Here is an 18,231-nt window from a genome sequence, read left to right on the forward strand (position 1 = left end):
TATATAATGCAGGTCATCAGGGAGTAAGAAATATTTTCTAACTAGTTCTAAAGGGAAATATTGTTAAGAAAGGGATAGATGTTATTTACGCAACGCATGTTGCTCTATGTGTGACCATCAAAAGCATCTTATAAACAGCTCAGTGTAGTAAATCTTCCTCCATGATTGTCAGGGTGTTTGAAGTCTGCATTAGATTTAGATTCAGCACGTTGAATTCACAATATGCCTAATGTACAAAGACCGTCAGATTATTTAGACAGATTCTATTGGAAATACGCCTGCATTTCAGTGGTTTGCAAAGAGTATTGTCCACTGTTGCAGGAGAAAATACTATGGGAAATTAGAATACTTAGGAACATTTTACATTAATAATGGCATTTATAATTTTAAGTCTCAAATGACAGGATGCTCTCAACTTTGATTTTTTGTTAACTTCTAAAGAATTTGAGTACTTTCAAATTAATTTTAATTTATAGGTAGGTATTTCCTATCAGTAAAATAATTTCGTACGACTGCAGATAAAATGATAATTCTGCAAAAGTGCTTATAGCAAAGTGTCATTTTACAAAAGTCATTTTCTCATGTTTGGGAGATTTTCAGAATGGATTATTTTCATAATGGTTTATTTTTTTTCCATGATAGTTTTTAATTGTGAATATCAAAGTGTCATCATAAAGGAATTTATGTAAGTATGTGTTCTGGAAAACCTAACTAGTACTTAATTTGTTGAGTTCATCTACTCTGTATTGGGAGTCACTAAGAAGGATATGAAATTATAAAGGCTCCTTGTATCAAAGAGCCTAGCACTGAGAATCAGCACCATCTTTCTGCTTTCTTGAGCCTCAGTTTGTTCATTTATCCTGTAAGAATTACAATAAAATTTCCATTCTATCTACTTCATAGGAACTGTGTCAAATTATAAAATAATGTTAACATATTCATTATGATACACATATGATTTCTCTATAGGAAAAAGTATATATTGAAATGCTAGTACTTCATCAGCTTCTAAAATATCTAAATTTCAGACTTCAGCTAAAGATTATAATCACTAAATCGTTTAGCTGGATTCCACGGATCTTAACCTAATAGCACTTTGCTTATTGGTCTCTCTCTATAAGCAACATCACAGTTATTTTGGTCAGAATGAAATTGTGCCTGAGCTTGAAAGACATTGTTTTCTGAAACTCAGCCGTGTGTGTTGTAGTTTTTTTGTTTTTGTTTTTAATACTAACTTCTGGTTTGAGTTTAGGAATCTTTAAAATTATACTGTGCCCTAATTATGTGCCTCTGTTCTTTCTAAGTGTTTGCAACTGAAAGCTCTGTGTTGGGTTCAAGCCACAGGCCTTAGTACACGGCTTCAGGAGCCCAACAGCAGTAAGACTAGCATCTCAGGATAATGCTGTACGATTGTTTGTTTTTAATAAAGAGACAATGAAAAGTACATGTGTCTAAGTAATTCTGTTTATACTTGTTTTCTCAGAAGAAGACCTATCAGTGCATCAAGTGTCAGATGGTTTTCTACAATGAATGGGATATTCAGGTTCATGTTGCAAATCACATGATCGGTGAGTGATGCTCTAAACCTTATTACAGATAGATTTTTCTTCTACTTGTACATCTGTGCCTATATAATTAAACAGAGTTAAAGACGAATTAATTGTTCAACCATCAATGGTTTACCTAGGTATGATTGATTTTTTTTTAATTTCTATTATTAGCCCTGATAAGGCATTAGCACCTTTTATTTTCTGCAAGGGCCAGTTTAGACTTCTGCAGAGAATTATATATCCACTGCCAGTCAAAACACAAGTGATTAACAAATTAAACTTCTAATCATTTTTGCATTATTGAAAACTAACAGGAATGGTTAATGAACTGGATGTTAGCTTTCCATAGAGTTTTAGACAGGTTTTAATTTCAGAAGTTATTACGGTAATGGCACTGCTGTGTGTTGCTTAAGCATCTTTGTATCAAAATCTAAAGTGGTGAGTTTTTGTGATAGGGAAACATAAATAATTTAAATTGCCATAAAATGGTTTTATATGTATAGTTTCAACAGCCTGGAAATAATCATGATCATAAAGATGATGTAAAGAATTCAGTAATCACTTCTTATTCCCCACCAAATTTTCTGCAGATTTTTATATGTGGGTAGAAGTGGCGTGGGGAAGATCTCTGAAGTCACTCCAGGCCAGTGTTTATAGGATTTATCGTTTAATCACATGGGCTAAAACTGAAAGGATAATTTTTTTCACTTATTCATACTGTCCCATTATTCCTTAATTCCTCAGGGGCTACTACCTATGTTTTTTAATTTGATAAGCACTTAGTAATAATGCTAAGAGTTTTACCAGCCAATTAAACTTTATCAAGCAGATCATTTTTCTACTAGTAAATGACAATTGCTATTACTTTGGACTATTTCTGTTACTCGTTTACATTATAATACTATGAGTTTTTTAGTTCATACTCACTTCCTGGTATTTTATAATACTATAAATAATTGTGGTATAATATTATGAAAGTTCTTTTAACCTCATGCTCTGCTATTATGAAACTCTGAGACAGGAAAGAAAATTAAACATTTTAGGGAACTTGTTTTTAGAGAGAGCACTTTTTTATATGCTAATAGAATTACTTTAAGAATGTTTAGTGGAAGGATTTGCTCCAACTGTCATTGGTGTTTGTTAAAGGTAACTATAACAAAACTTTTAATGTTCTCTATAAATTAATGAAGATAGATTCAAAAGTACGTAGAAAAATTGATTAATGGTTTTTCAGTAGGATTTTCTGGGTCTCTAAGACACCTTGTAAAAGACTAAGTGCTAGATTTGTGGCTTGGTGCCTGTAGCTCAGTAGTTAGGGTGCCAGCCATATACACCGAGAGTGGTGGGTTCGAATCCGGCCCAGGCCTGCCAAACAACAATGATAACTACAACAAAAAAATAGCTGGGCATTGTGGCGGGTGCCTATAGTCCCAGCAACTTAGGAGGCTAACGAAAGAGAATCGCTTAAGCCTAAAAGTTGGAAGTTGCTATGAGCTGTGATGTCACAGCACTCTACTGAGGGTGACAATAGTGAGACTCTGTCTCAAAAAAAAAAGTGCTGAATTTGTATAAAATGGAACATAAACATAATATCTGAAATATGAATCACTTTATATTTGTCCAGATTTAAGTACTAATATTATTTGTGATTTTCTTGCACATTAGTTAGTATATTCTTCAATGTGACAATAACATTAGCAACTTTTCTGAATGTCCAGAAGATGATGGTAATATGTAAGAGAGATTCAAATAACGCGTTTCCTTGTATTTCCCTTCTGTTTGGGATTCTGAAAAGTACCACCTATAATAAACTTCCCAAAGTACTTTTGTTGGGATAGAAGCAGGTGTTAGAGAAAATGAATGCTCCTTGCCAAATGATAACTGTTAATGTTTCTCAGCTCTTAATTTCTTGAGTAGAGTTTGTTGGTGGTGTTTGTTCATGACTCTTTGTGGGCTACAGTTTTGGATAAGCTTGAGTGGAAGCTTCTGGGAAATTTTGTGAAATTGTGTGCTCATGCTTCTCTTTGATGTAAACTCATTTTTGTTTCTGGATTTATTATTTATCCCAGGACTCAGATGAACGAGTTGAATACGTTTTCACCCCAATATTAATGTTCTTTTGCATGTGTAGAATCTGGATTTTGAATGTTAAGCATAAGGGAACTTTCTGATTTTTCACTTTTAGTTCGTCATTTTGTTCTGGGCCTTCTTTTGAAATGGCTTTATACCTTTCTGATTTGTGCTTGTCTTCTATTCTTTGTATTATTAGTAGTGCTTTCCCAAGGCTTTTTCTCCCTCCACACTGACTTCCTCTTAAGATCTGAGCGTTTAACAACTTACCTTCCAGTAAAGAGGCAAATTCCATTCCTTTTCACAGAGGGCCTACTTGTTTAATATTCAGGCTATTTTTAATAATAAAATATGCTATTCTCTTGTACTCGAGGCCTAAACAAATGAGTAGCACTCATTTAATTGTTTTATCTGTTGACCGTGCATCCAAGTCCTCATACTCCATTTGTGTGGTTAATACCTAGAGAGAGAGAAAATACAAAAAGGAAAGGAGTCACAAAGGCTAAGATACCCTTTTTTAAAATCCCAGTGTGATGCTCAGTCTTTCAAATGAGGCAGCAGCATTATTTTGTTGGCTAGAATGCCTCTATTGAGGATAGGTACTTTTAGGTTATGTTTCTGTATATGTGGTATTTTTTTTTTCTAATCAAAAAAATAATCTCAACTAGACCTTTAGCAGGGGAAGAGGGATTAAGGACTATCTGCAAAGCCTCTTAACTCTTTTTATTAAGAAGATATATAGTATTTTTGCATATTTTGTTTTACATCTCAATCAGTCTAGAGCAAGGATTATGTCACCTGATGGAAAATCAGACCTGCAGATGACCCAATGAGGTGTAACTTTAAATTCCTTCTTTAACCAAGTCATTTGCATTTGCTTCTGTGTGGCACATATGTGTGAATGCAATCTCAATGTCAGGCAGCCGCCACACTTCTTCCTGGTTGTGCTAGCCTCAGGGCTATTGGCCAGGGACACTGGTAGAAAGAAACCCATCAATGTTTCCACCAGGTACATGCCAGAGGTGTTCTTCTTAAGTGCCATTTTGCAGCTAGGTGTGGACGCGCAGTCTGAGTTGCTGGAATAATTACTCAATAAAAATGCACTGGGGATTTGACTTATGTCTATTAAGGAAAAAAAGAAAACCTCACTCTCCACCACATTTTGACACAATTTCAGTAAGAAATCAGACCAGTGACTATTTAGGGGTTTCTTTTCTTTGCGCACGTGCATGCACACACACACACACACACACACACACACACACACACACACGGAAAGAGCTACAAAACATTTTAACAGCTTTCCTGGGGAATAGATTTTTCTTCTTTTAACGTCTGCGCAGATGAGAGAATTTTTCTTGTCTTCCTTTGTTCATTTCACATAGTTTACATTGACTTTTGACCTGAGAATATAAAAAGAAGCATTGTGTATTAGGGCCTTTAGTTTATTACTCACCCTTCTCCTTTTCTATCTGCATAGTAAATATTTGTTATTTTCTTCCTCAAGCTTTCTGGCATTGTTGTTGTTATGATTATTATGTATGGATTAAAATAAATAGAGATGAAACCAAAGAATTTAAATGTGTTTCCTGAGAAGGAATTGCCTCATATCAAATTATGAGGCCGGGCAGCGTAGGGTAAATTTGTAAGTGCTCTGAATAAAGGACTGTGAGGCAGGAGATTATATAAAGAGATGACATTGCCAAGAACTATTTATGAGAAGCTTAATTTTTTCACTCTGATAATTCTTGACCAATAATTACCAGCCTCTAATTATCTATTTTAGTTAGAAAGGAATTCGGATCACTATGGAGGTTGGCATTGCAACTAGCGCATAAATCCCCAAAGAGACGAATGTGTTCCAAACAGCCAGAAACAACTGTCTCATGAAACATAGTGAGCAAATTGCGAGCGGCTGGTGGTAGACAACCAGCCGTACTCTCACCATCAAAGGCCAGTCAGCTTGACAAAGAAACGATCAAAGGGGAGAAATACCATTGTCCTTGGAATTGGCTATTATAGCCAGGGACTTTGGAGGACAAGAAGTCAGGGTATAGTTGTGACTATTTCCAGGACTCTCTTGCAAAGTTCATGGATGGAGAAGGTGAAAGGAATGGGTACAAATTATGGATGTGAGAATCATTTTTAAAAATCAGCTTAGAAATGTTTACCTCTTAAGTTTTATGTTTTGTATTTTTTCATCTGATTAGAAAGACCAGCGTTATAAGAGCAATATTGTGTTAAAGCGTCACAATATCCCGTTTTGTGAAAATATAGGAAAATCCAGAAGTGGGCATAAATGTGTCTTAGATCAAGGGTAAAGCATTTGGGAGAAGCAAATATATTTATCTCTTAGAAAAGCAGAACTAGAATTCGGGATGCCGAGGAGAGCTAATAAGAAAATGTCTATACAAAGGTACTGTTCTTATTCGTATCTCTGCTGCTCACTGGTTTATAGATAATCATGATTTTTAAAAGGCCAGAAAAGATTCAGCTCTTGTACAATGCACGCAGGAAGATGTGTACCCTATGTTACGGTACACATCATATATGTCGCTGATGTCAAGCCCTGAAGAATGCATAAATCAGTTCTGCACAGTGTGCTGAGATTTTAGTCTGTTCCTGTGGCAAGTGGCATTCATACATTCTGCAGTGTGTGTGATGCCCAAGGTTACAAACGGCATTCTTTTCCTTTCATTTCTTTAGTGGGTAGTGTACTATGTGACTAATCTTCATTATAGTTTTGTGACATTCAGTGTCACCTCTGAAGCATTTCAGCTTGAGTGCTCTTGCTTTGGAATAGACTAAAACCAATATTTAGAGGGCTACAGTGGTTTTAAATTTTATGTCTCAAGGGGAAATATCCAAAGATATGGATGTCTACATATAGGAACATATAGGGCCATGTTGCCCTTTAAATTCTCTGCTTTCATTGGCTGTTTTCAAAAGAATGAATGGAGGGGCTGGACGAGGTGGCTCACACCTGTAATCCTAGCACTCTGGGAGGACGAGGTGAGTGGATTGCTTGAGCTCAGGAGTTCAAGACCAGCCTGAGCAAGAGTGAGATTCTGTCTCTTAAAAATAAAAGAAGAATGAACAGAAATGAACTTGCAATCATGTTTCTATGTCTGTGTGGCTGTGTATACTTGTGCACCCATGCACATGTATAATCTCCATATTATCCTAAAAAACTCAACATCATTGAGATGTTTTGGAGCCTTGGTTTACATTCATTCTAAATGAAAAGATTATTGAATCTTTTTTTTTTTTAAAGCATCTTTATTTGATTGCTTACAAAATTCAGGGAATTAAGAAACAACCATTTGGTGTTAAATATGATGAAATACTGGCTTATTTCATCAAGAGCTGGATTAAAAAAGATGAAATCTGGGCAGTTTAATGGTAACAGAAAGCTACCCTCATGTGGGCAATGCTGGCTTATTTGAAAAGCCCATAAAGGGTTTCTACATGGACCATACAAAAGGGATACTTTCTCTTTAATAGCCATCTGTACAGGAGAGATGAGAAGTGGGCCAGGTCATCTCTCCTCAGCTGTCATGATATTAACGTAGGTAATGGAGCAAGCTGGGTGATCTGCTGGGCGTTGTTTTTCATAGATGTTCATCGATTTACACAGATAATTCTATTTATTTCTTAGAGTTGGTCCAAGTGAACCAGGCAGAATAACAAACACCAAAGCATTTCCAATGACTTTATCTTTGTTTATAACGTAACTTTTGTCTAAAAAATGGTGTCACACCTACTGTGCAGATGGCTGCATGATTTGTAAACCAGCCAAAACATTTAAACAAATGTGTGATCTGGGGATAGATTAAATAAAGGATAAAATGGAGTGTGGGCCACAAATTCTAATAATCAGATGATGGTAAGTTGTGTGCAGTGTGGAGTGATGGTCACAGTGATAGCAGGGAGAGCTTGCCAATGACAGCAAGGTGCCTCATAGATCTCAGGATGGCGCCTGTGGCCTGGTAGGCCTCAGTTTGAGAACCACACATTTGCTGTACAGCTGGCAGCTCTGTATGGGGACATCAGATAAAACTTATGTAAAATGAAGTGTTATTGCTTGGTATGAAATTGTTCAGAGAGGGAATTTGCAGACAGTAACTGAAAACAGAATTCATGGTACCAATGAAGCAGACTGTAAATATGAAGAGAGTTTAATTATCTGCGCAATTTAACAAAAATCCAAGATGTACTCAGAAAGGACACGGGCAGGCATAAAACTAACATGGCTCCAGTGTTTCCTGAGTGCAGAGAGGGGCCACAGGAACTTACCAAGACTCCTTTGTATCAGCCCTCCTGACAACAAAGACGATTTAAAAGAAAATTCAAAAAGAATGAGACTTTTCAGGGGGAGGCAGAGTTTCCAAGGGCTCATCTTGGTCAGGATTTAGATTCTCATTTCTTAAGCAACTTGGGGTGAAAAATCTTTGGGTCTATCTCCTGATGTTGGTGTTAAGCTATTAAAAGACAAATCAAGATGTTTATCTTTGTGTGTTTTAGCGTGCGTCTGGCAGCTTTGATTTATAGGAGAGAAAAACACTGGCAGTTCGGGGAGTTTCTAATTCACAAGCCCCAAAGACAGCCTCTTCAGCATGACTTGTGATGTTGATTTTCTGGGAGGCCGAGGATGCTGGCTGAACCTATAGACAGATGGAAGATTCGGTGACTTTTTAGAACGCACTGCCCTTAAAGAGGCCTCAGAAGAATGTTGTTCTCCAGGAGGATCTTCCAAGGCTCTGTACAGAGATGCTCGGAAGAGAGGCCAGGCCAGGCAGGGAGGGCCAGGCCAGGCAGGGAGGGCCCCAGGACTGGCTGAGGTATAATGGTGGAGCATCTGATTCCCGTTTTGTCTTCCTGTAGAACACACCACAAATGTGTCCATTTATCTCTGACTGTTAGCTATGTTGTTATCGAATGTAGGTATCTGTTTCAAAGGAAGTTTGCAAAACATTTCCGAATGGAGGGTACTCAAAGCCATCAGCAATTCATACCAAGATAGGTCCCGGCACACACACACACAGGACACGTACAGATCGTGACCTATTTCCACAGGATCAGTTCATCCACATCAAAAGAAAAGGTCTCTGCTGACCTATTTCCATAGGTTATTTCCTAGATTCAGGGCCATTAATAGCCGTAAACAAAGGCGAGGCAGCCAATATGGAGAGTGGGTGTCGAACTTCAGCTGCTCATATTGTTGCATTTGGTGAGCTGATGGGGTTTCGTAGGTCACCTTTAGAATTATGCCTATGACAGCAGTAGCTACCTGCCAAGATTGCAAGGTACCTCACAGCTCTCAGGATGGCGCCTGTGGCCCGCTAGGCCTCAGTTGGAGGGGCACACATTTGCTGTACAGCTGGCAGCTCTGTATGGGGCGGCCGTGTGGGCTGTTAGGGAGCTGGAAAGGAGACAAGCATGAAATTTCTTCTAACCCCAACTCTGTTTTTCTGTACTGTTGGCTGCTTCTCAGTTCCTTGACAAAAAAACCAATCAGGCACCCTTTAATCCGCCTGTGATTACCACTGGTATAAAAAGAGAAGCATAATGAGGAAAAATGCCTCGTTTTGTTGCCTTCAAAAGCCAACAAATTGGAGTTAACTTGACAGGAAGTGGCTTAATAATTAGATTATTTATTTATTCCTGACACATATCCCCCTGTTACTAGTCTCAGGAGACCCTGTAGATGGTACGATTTTCAAGCTGCCATTACTTCGCTGTCTTCTGTGAACAAAGAAGCTACTGTCTATCAGTCAATTAAATGCAGTCTTTAAGCAGAGGCTGCGAAGTCCTCAATGGAGAGAGCCCTGGGACGTTGTGGCTGATAATTCCTTTCTCTGTACTGTACATCACACTCTCAACTGCAGTCCCCACAGAGACAGAATAAAGTCATGCATTAAAATATCACTTGTTGATTTGTTTGCTAATGAAGAGCCATTGAAATGTTTGTGTATTTCTGTGGCAAAATTGTTGATAAAAGGGCCAGCTTGCCAGCATATTTGAAGTTCATCTGCCGTGAGTGCTTATTTAAGAGTTATTAAAATTAAAGTCAACAAACAACAGGAGAAAAAAAAAAAAAGAAACCTGAGATAACGAGAGTTTTCCTACTATTTTTATCAAATGACAGGAATAAAGGCAGGAGAAACAGAGAAAGGATGCCATCATAAAGCCTTGCTTACACGGCACTCATGCAAACACCCTGTTTTCCCTGACGTAGACGTGTAAGTCATTTTCCGAGTTTGGAGGAGTTACATCTTTTAAGTATGGAAAGCTGTAGAAAATCATTTTGTGGGAATCAGGTACTTAGAGATTTTACTTTTTTTCTTTAAGATGAGTGGCATCTTTACAGCAATTTCTCTAACTCAGTGGATAACGTATGGAAGTTTTCCATGGAGTATAGTGAGGCTTTTAAAACAGAACTAATAAAACGCCTGTGAGACGTGCTTATCAGACCCAATCTCAGAGCCACATAAAACATACAGAAGTATGACTTCCCTTGTCTGTTTATTCCTCTTCGTGTTTTTTTTTTCCTTTCTTCTTATTTGTTTTTTTTAGCACTGCTTTATTGCCATGCAAGTAAATGATGATGACATTTCAACTAGATAAGGATTTTAATTCCTTAATATGTTCAGCAATTTATTCCTACCTACACGGTGCTTACTGTGTATAAGGCATGTCTTTGCTGGAGTTCTCTGGCTTCTATTAATTGGACTTATATTCTAAGAGGACATCTGTTGTTGGGTTGGAAGGCTAGAGGCAGAAAACTTGGTTAAAATTAGGGCAGCTCTCTGATGAAACATTTCGGTATGGTTCTGCCATTTAAATGAATACGTTTGGAATTTAAATAAAGGCCTCTGAACTTTAAAAAGTGTACCCTCTTCTTTTTATCAGACTTTGCAAAGAGTAATCAAGGCTTTACTATAGTTTTCGTGATCACCTGACAATAGGCCATAAAGAATTAATTCAACCCCTCATCAGATGGCTGTATTTCTTATTTCTACCCTGTTATTCCAAGTCATTTTGTTAGAAAAAGCTTAGATACTCGGAGGTGTTCTATAATAGAAAATGAATTTGAAACCCTTTCATTAATTGGTGATTAATATATTTCAGGATTAGTTTAAGCAGAGCTCTACCTCCTGCCCAGTCAAGTATGTTCTGGTTAATATCCAATTATCTGCACCTTCGTAGTTATTATGTCTTAATATTTCGGATATGATAACCAGAAACTTGAGAGCAATGCTAATGAGGAGCATAGAGCAAGAATTAACCAATGACATACTCAATGATCCTTGGTGAAGAAGGAATCTCTTTTTTCCTTCTTAACCCATCGCTCTGGCATCTTCTGAGTATAACTGAGAAGTAAGACTTTCAATTACAGGAGGCCAGGATTAGAAAATCAATCAGTCTCCCTTTTCAATAATGTGAACCTGAATTTACAGTGGTTGATTTTCACCTAAAATCATTGTTTCAGTTCATTTCGTAGAGGATAAAAATAGGCCACGGAGAGCCTGCTTCTGTTTTCCAAACAGGAAACTTCATCGTCTTCATCTTTTCCTTTTAACCAAGCCACAAGTTGCGACATCTTCAAAGGATGTTTTAATTTGTATTAATGTGGAATCCTTTTCATATTTCACTGAGGAAACACTTTGGTCCTGCCACCATTGCTTCTCCTCCCTCCCAAACGGATCACCGTTCTGCATAGAGATTACACCTCTATTCTGTTTTTTTACAGGTCAATTCACTTTTGTACAATCTGACGTAGCTCCCATCACAGCGCCCGTAGGGGTGGGCTGTGCTGCTTCTACCCATGTAGCTTTAAATAGTGCACTTTGTTCATCGCCCCTTTATATGCTGTATTGTAATGAAGCAACATCAGTAAATTGCAGTGAAGGGTGATTGTTGCACAGGGATGACAACTACACCTTGGGGTCCATTTGCACCAGATTATTCTTTTTATTGTTATTATTACTTCCATCTCCTTTACTCTCTTGCTGCCGAACTTGCTGTAGGCCACCGGTGCAACACAGAGGGATCTTGAGAAACATTGCAGGCATCACTTTTGTTTTTTTTGTTTTTTTGTTTTTTTCTCTTAGGCTCATACCAATCACCATTCAATCCGAAAATCAGGTACCCTGGGCGGCTTTGCAGTCCCTATCGATGCTACTTTACTCTGTTGACTTCATTTATAATGTTCCTCTTCTTAAAAGAACAAGTATACTACAAATAAAAGTGACACGTTTCTTTTCACACATTTTGTGCGGGGGGGTTATAAATCTATAGTCAGGGTGATCAATTATTACCCACCCTGATTTGTTCCTTTCTTCGAAGAGGTTTAATAATTTATCAAAAGGGGTCTAGGTGGGATTACTGCTTAAAGGAAAGATTTGTATTTTCAATATCTTCCTAGGTTTCCTTAAGACATAGATAAAGTCATTATGAATATTGTATACACTGGTAGTTTTTCTCTTTACAAAATAGCCTATCTCCTGCCCCAGTCCGGCAGCTTTCACCCGATAACGAATAGCAAAATATCGTGGATTGAAGTTCAAGACCCTGTGCTCTGATTGAACAGAATGATGAAGGAGGTTTTAACAGAGGGATAATTATAAGTGAATTTGGGGTGAGTGCGAATCCTTTTGTTGGCATAATTTTAGTACCTGTGTCTACTTGCTTTTTCAAATTGCTAGTGCAGCTGTTGTTCTGTTTTTCTTTCTCTAAGGCTGGGCTACTGTGCAGCATTCAAACTAAAATCTAGAATTAGAACTGACACACCTTCAATTGAACTATCAAGTCTTTTAAAACTGCTTGGCCAGTGACGCCAGTCCCATGCTACTTGACCACACACACTTCCGATTGGGGGCCAAAGAGCATTGATTTTTAGCTGTCATTTCTCGTGCACATACTGTAGAATTGAAATTTAAACCTTAATCCACTCAGTAATGCAATTAATTTTTAATGTGCAGTAATACTAATTGAAATAGCCTGAATTTAGTAAGTCACCACAAGACATTTTCAAAAGCAAGAGTCTCCACTGAGAACTGGGAGGACAGATAATCATTGTTACAGTGTTTACAGAACAAATGCTCACTCTGCAGGCCTCCAGTGGAAAGAGAGTTTTCTTTAAATTAGTCTATATTATATCGCTATGAGAAAACAAATACCTTTTCAGAGAGAATCCCCACTTTCTACCCACTGTAACAAGTTAAAATATTCTAATTAACTTTTTTTTTTAAATGCAGGATTTTTAGTTAGATAGCTTAACCAATTATAATGCAAAAACAAGTTTGATCCATTTTTTTTAAAGGCAATTATAAGTAGTTGCAAATGAAGTCACCTGCCAACAATGTTATGGTCAAAAGCCATAGTCCTAAGGGTAATCTCATTACAGGATATGTATTTGAAGTATTATTCCAGATTTTATGAATACGTGGTCTTCCGTCAGCTGTCTGCAACTCTTTGCCTTGTTGTGGTTCACTTTACACACCAGTGACCCAAAAATGTACCCTATCTTCTTACATTCCCTACGTTCCCAAGCTGTGTTTCTTTGCTCTTGGGTATTATTTCAAAATGGCCTTTAAATGTTTCGTGAGCATTTTATTTCTAGCCATAGTAAGGCGCAGTACAACCGAATAGGTTTTCAGTCATTTTTGTACTAAAAAGGTTCTCTAACCACATTTATCTGCTAGTAAATGAGGACTTTTTAAAATGCATCGGTTCTACTGATGAATGGGCTTGCAGAGTGTTCCAAACGAGCGCCAGCATTAAGTGAAGAAAAAAAAAGAGGCAAGCGCCGTATATCACGCTACCGTGGCTCTCACATTATAGTATTTAATAAGCCGATGGTGCCGTTAAATATTTAGCAAAGGTTCCCTCATAACCCTACCATCTATTCAAATGGGACTTTAAGACATTTTTGCAGCACCTAAGTAAAAATGATGTTGGAGGACGTGGAGCAAAGGTAGCCTAGCCTGTTTTCTAAATGTGGCACAGATGAGTTCAGCAGATTCGCATCTGCAGGATACCCCCAATCAATTCACGTTCTTCGGATTAGGGGCCCAAACCGGCTCTCATTTTGTCACTGTGAAGTCAAAGTGCCTTTGGGATTGTTTACATGGAGCACTAACAAGACATTACAGCATGTTACAAAAAGAAATAGGACCGTAGCTTGGATTATTTTAAGCTGTCTTAACATCAGTTGAGCTTTATAATAAATGTTTTCTCTTTTTTACTGAGGTGGGGGAGGGGAAGAAGAAGAGATGGGAGAAAATCAATTTATAGTCCATTCACAGGATATTATCAAATCAAATTGGGATACAGTACCTTGAATTCTTTCAGGCTCTATTTTGGGTTTGCTGTAGCAAATATTGAATGTGAAGACAGATACTGTTGGGTACGTTGGTATAATGGATAATGGATCATCTTTCTCAGTTTTTCTTATATTTGATAGTTATCCAAATAGCAATAATTGTTCTTTTAATTGGGAATGAAAATTGGTTTCTAGGAGGCTCACACAAAAATATTGCTGACTTCATTACTGTCATGCTGGTAGGTTTGAATTTACATTGAAACCTTTTACTACTTCACAGTATTATTAGTTTTAAAGGTGTAAAGGTGGAGACTGGTAGTTTGTTGAGATCTGTATGAAATGTGCGTCTGGCTCTTCAAGGAGCCTAAGTGTGAGACTCTAATTTTCTTGCTGTTTTATATGCAGCCAGTGACCACAGTGTTCATTCAAACTGCAAAGAGACACGTGTCATCTGTAAAACACGGCTTACTGATCTCACTTGCTGTTTGTATTCTCCTAAGAAGAGACATAGAACTCATGATGATGGAGTGGAAATGCATTTTTTTTTGAGATTACGTATATCACATAAATGTTCCTATCAAATATCATAATGAAGGATGGGCCGAGGAGAGAGCTTTAGGTCTACATGAAGCAGAAGGGAGGGAAAGCGGAGTGGGGTGGCCTATAGGTGCGTTTAATATGCAGTGCTTGCTGTATGTTGACCTCAGGTTACAAGAGTAGAAAATCCCATTTTCCAGCTTGTTTCAAATGTAGTAAAAATGCTGCTTCAGTTGCTTTATGCTACTCACATTGGGAAAGGTGCTTATACTGTGATAATTATCATCAAGGAATATTAATGCGTTCAGCATTTGTAACCCAAAAACTCATTATAGCTTAAGCTGTGCATCATCTGTGAAGAGAGAACTTTGCCAGAATTTGCTCTTCACAGGGGTTGCCTCCTGCTTGCCGCCGAGTGGTCAGAGTACTGCAAGAGGTCACTTAGGCTATTTTTGAAAGCTGAAGTTTTGCAATTTTTGAATCACTACCTTATGTCTAAAGAACTCATCATTCTTGCCGCAAAATGTCCTCCTTCTAACTGAATGCATAGGAAAGTGCAAAAAATAATAATATTATTAAATAAATAAGAGATAACTGTATCTCATTATGTAGACTTCAAGAAGGTCAGCACAGGCATTCCATCTCAAGATAATTGAAGTATTTGTGTCTTCCCTTCTGTCATTGAGCAAAGGGATTCATTTACACCGGTTTCCCTAATGCAGGTGCCCTTGGGTTTCAGATAGAAATGCCCCCACTGGGGCTGCACTTTACAGCCCTCTGGCTGGAATTGTGTAAATAAGACTGCAGGGTCAGCCTTCTTTTTTCGGCAGCAGTGTCCATAATTAGTCTGTGACAGCCTTTCATATGAGCCTGAACTGTCCCTGGGATCATTCCTCACACATCTAAGACATTTATCTAATGCATAGATAGATATTTTTGTATGTTTGTTTGAAATCATTCCCTAGGGGGATATTGACATGCTGGGAACTAGAATCTCTGGGTGTGTCAAGAATCCTATAACTTAATCTGATTAAATTAGCTGGTTAAGCAGCTCCATTATAAATTATAGGTGTTTAGTTTTATAAGAACATTGTGCTCTCACCTGTCATGGGCCAGCTTTTTGAAAGGGAACTGTGTGCTTGTGATATTTTTATGTGATTAAATCCTATTATTTCCCCCCCACTGATCCATTGCTTGTCATTTCCCATAAGTAACATAGCGCCATGCTGCATGTTATGGTTAGTATAGCCCAGGCAGAGAGCACTAATGCTCAGCTCTATCAGGCTGGCTGGCTTTGCAGGACTGCTATGTTTCTGAGGTCAAATTGTGAACCTGGCCTTGCTCCTGGGAGGACTAGAAAAATATGTTTCATAACTTCCCATAGACCAAAGAGAAGACTAGGAAGGAAAAACATGAAGCCCACAGGCTCAGTTTAGATGAGCTGAAAGGTTAGAATTCATCAAGCAAGAGAGCTGACTGTTCTTTAGAAGCCTTCCTCACCATGGGCGATCACAGCTGTGGGTGCAGAATCCATCCTCACAGTGGCCCTTGGGGGCTCGCGCAATCATTCAAATAGCCCAGCAGGCTCATGCTGATAATCTGGAGTCAACCTGCTGAAATAGGAATTTACTTACCTGTTAAAATCACTTGCACAGAAGGAATATGGATAGAATGAGCGCCCTGATTTCAGCATAGATTTGGCAGACTGGTTCACTGGAAGCAATTTATTGTGTTACCATTGTGGTTTTGTTTTGTTGTTTTGAATGGGATAGAACCTCTATTTTATGCAGCCGAGCACTAATGCCACAAAATGGATGGATGTCCTGAACCAGAGACAGGTTCTCAATAGTTGGGGGCTGGAAAGCTAACAGTCTAGTGGAGAGATACAGGGGTAGCACATCTTCTGTGAGGATGTAAACTTAATAATCTTTATGAATTTTGAGTAACTCATAACTCCACTTCCTCACCCAAAGAAGCATTATGAAAAGATTGCTTCTAAATCCTTCAGACATTCTCTGCACTTATGATAGATGCCATCCCCTTTACCTTCAGGCTTTGGAAATGAATGTGGGCTTTTTTTTTTTTTTTTTTTTTGCAGGAGATAAAAATGTATACTTTAGAAGGAGCAAATTGTATTTTCATGTTTAAGTTCACTATTTGCACTTGACGTGGTAAGATTCCAAATGTGAAGAATTGCTTTTGATATTATTTCTGTGTCTCCTGTATCCCAGGACCACTGCATCATTATGCTGAGGTGATATTGAAAAGCTGGGAGTAGTATAACCATGGCTGTCTACGTCCAGGTTATGTGGGATAACTGTCACCTCTTGAAAGGAAACAATTTAATTTCCCTTCCTAATGAAGCATTGAATAAAATTGTGTGTGCTTCTGTGTCTTTTAGGGAAAAATGATAACCTTCCAAGTTTCATGGATTTGTTTGGGGGCCATAAAAAGAGAGACTTCATGTCTAAATGAAAGGTAGTTTTAACTTTCTTTAAAAAGTCTGTTTTACAAAGTCTATGTCTTAAGCTAACATGTTATAAAGTAAAATTTACAAGTGTACATTCAGAGGTCTTAAACCGTATGACTGATTTCCAAATTCTAATTCGTATTTTCTCTTAGCTCCTATGTTTTTCTACTTTTATGGTCTTTCTTTAAAAGTAGTTTTTATAGTTTTCTTTGTGTATGTAACATCTGAATGTGTTTGCACGTGCATGTGTACACATTTGTGTACAGACACGTACCCCTGCCAGTCTCTTTCACCACAGACCAACCGGGGCGACGGCCCCTGCCTTGAGTTCAACATTGTTTCCGGCAGCTCAGAGACGTGTACAGAAGTAAAATGAAAGCCAGGGAGCTTCTAGTGAGTCTGAAGTTTGAAAGGGAGATATTGGAAAAAGATGTTTTTTGGCTTAGATCCTTTTATAGACGTAATTGCTGCTTCATTAGGACTTGGAAGAGATGTCTGTGGTTACATTTAATCAGATTGCTCAGAATAACCAACTTGTACACTCTAAATTCCAGAACAGTTCTCTATATGAAACATGATTTTCCTGAATTTAAAACAAACACATACACACATGTACACACACATAAACGTCACTACCACCGACACCAACAAGTACTCTGTAAAATGCTATGAGCTACTTTCTCACACCTAAATCCACTGCCTATTGGCAGAGGTTTCATGATTGATCACGGATAGAAGCATAAGTCATAAGAAATACATTTCAGACAGTCTGGAGTTTATTTGGTTTGGGTAAGAACCAAACTGGAGCAAACGTGCCTTCAGTGCACCAGGTATTATTGCCCTGGAATTGTTAGTCACTCATTCTACTGGGCCGTGATATGAGGTGGTCATCTTTGCTCTTATTATACAGATGAGTAAACTGAGGCTTGAGCAGCTGGCCCCAACAGACCAGAACTAGTGCACATTTTTATCTGGAGATAAACTCACACATGCTTGAATCTCTCTACATCACTTTCAGCTGACACAATCTTTCCACGCTTGTACCAGTTGCTCAGTTAGGGAGTCTGTACACGGTGTTCTTAGCAATTGCTTTGCTGTCATTGCACCAAAGCCTGATGTGGATGTCATTTTCTAGGCAACAGAACTTATCTTTAGTGTAGATAAAGTTTGATCTTTTCATTAAAAACAGTAAGGGCTTACCCTAGTTATTCCCTTGAAACAAACTACTCTGAAAGAGCCCAGTATGTTTCTATTTCAGAATTATTTGGCAATGGTGG

At 38.0% G+C, this 18,231-nt stretch overlaps 1 protein-coding gene across 1 annotated transcript in view; it reads left to right on the forward strand.

Annotated features, from left to right (window-relative positions):
* ZNF521 (zinc finger protein 521) overlaps window positions 1–18,231 on the forward strand; it is a 284,707-nt gene that overhangs the window by 151,717 nt on the left and 114,759 nt on the right. The window contains exon 4 of the mRNA XM_003784776.1: window positions 1,484–1,568. Within this exon, the coding sequence (XP_003784824.1) occupies window positions 1,484–1,568 (85 nt within the window). The remainder of the gene's footprint in view (window positions 1–1,483; window positions 1,569–18,231) is intronic.

This window comes from Otolemur garnettii, unplaced genomic scaffold (assembly GCF_000181295.1).
Source record: "Otolemur garnettii isolate 467f Iridium unplaced genomic scaffold, OtoGar3 scaffold00012, whole genome shotgun sequence".
In the NCBI taxonomy this organism is placed as follows: domain Eukaryota; kingdom Metazoa; phylum Chordata; class Mammalia; order Primates; family Galagidae; genus Otolemur; species Otolemur garnettii.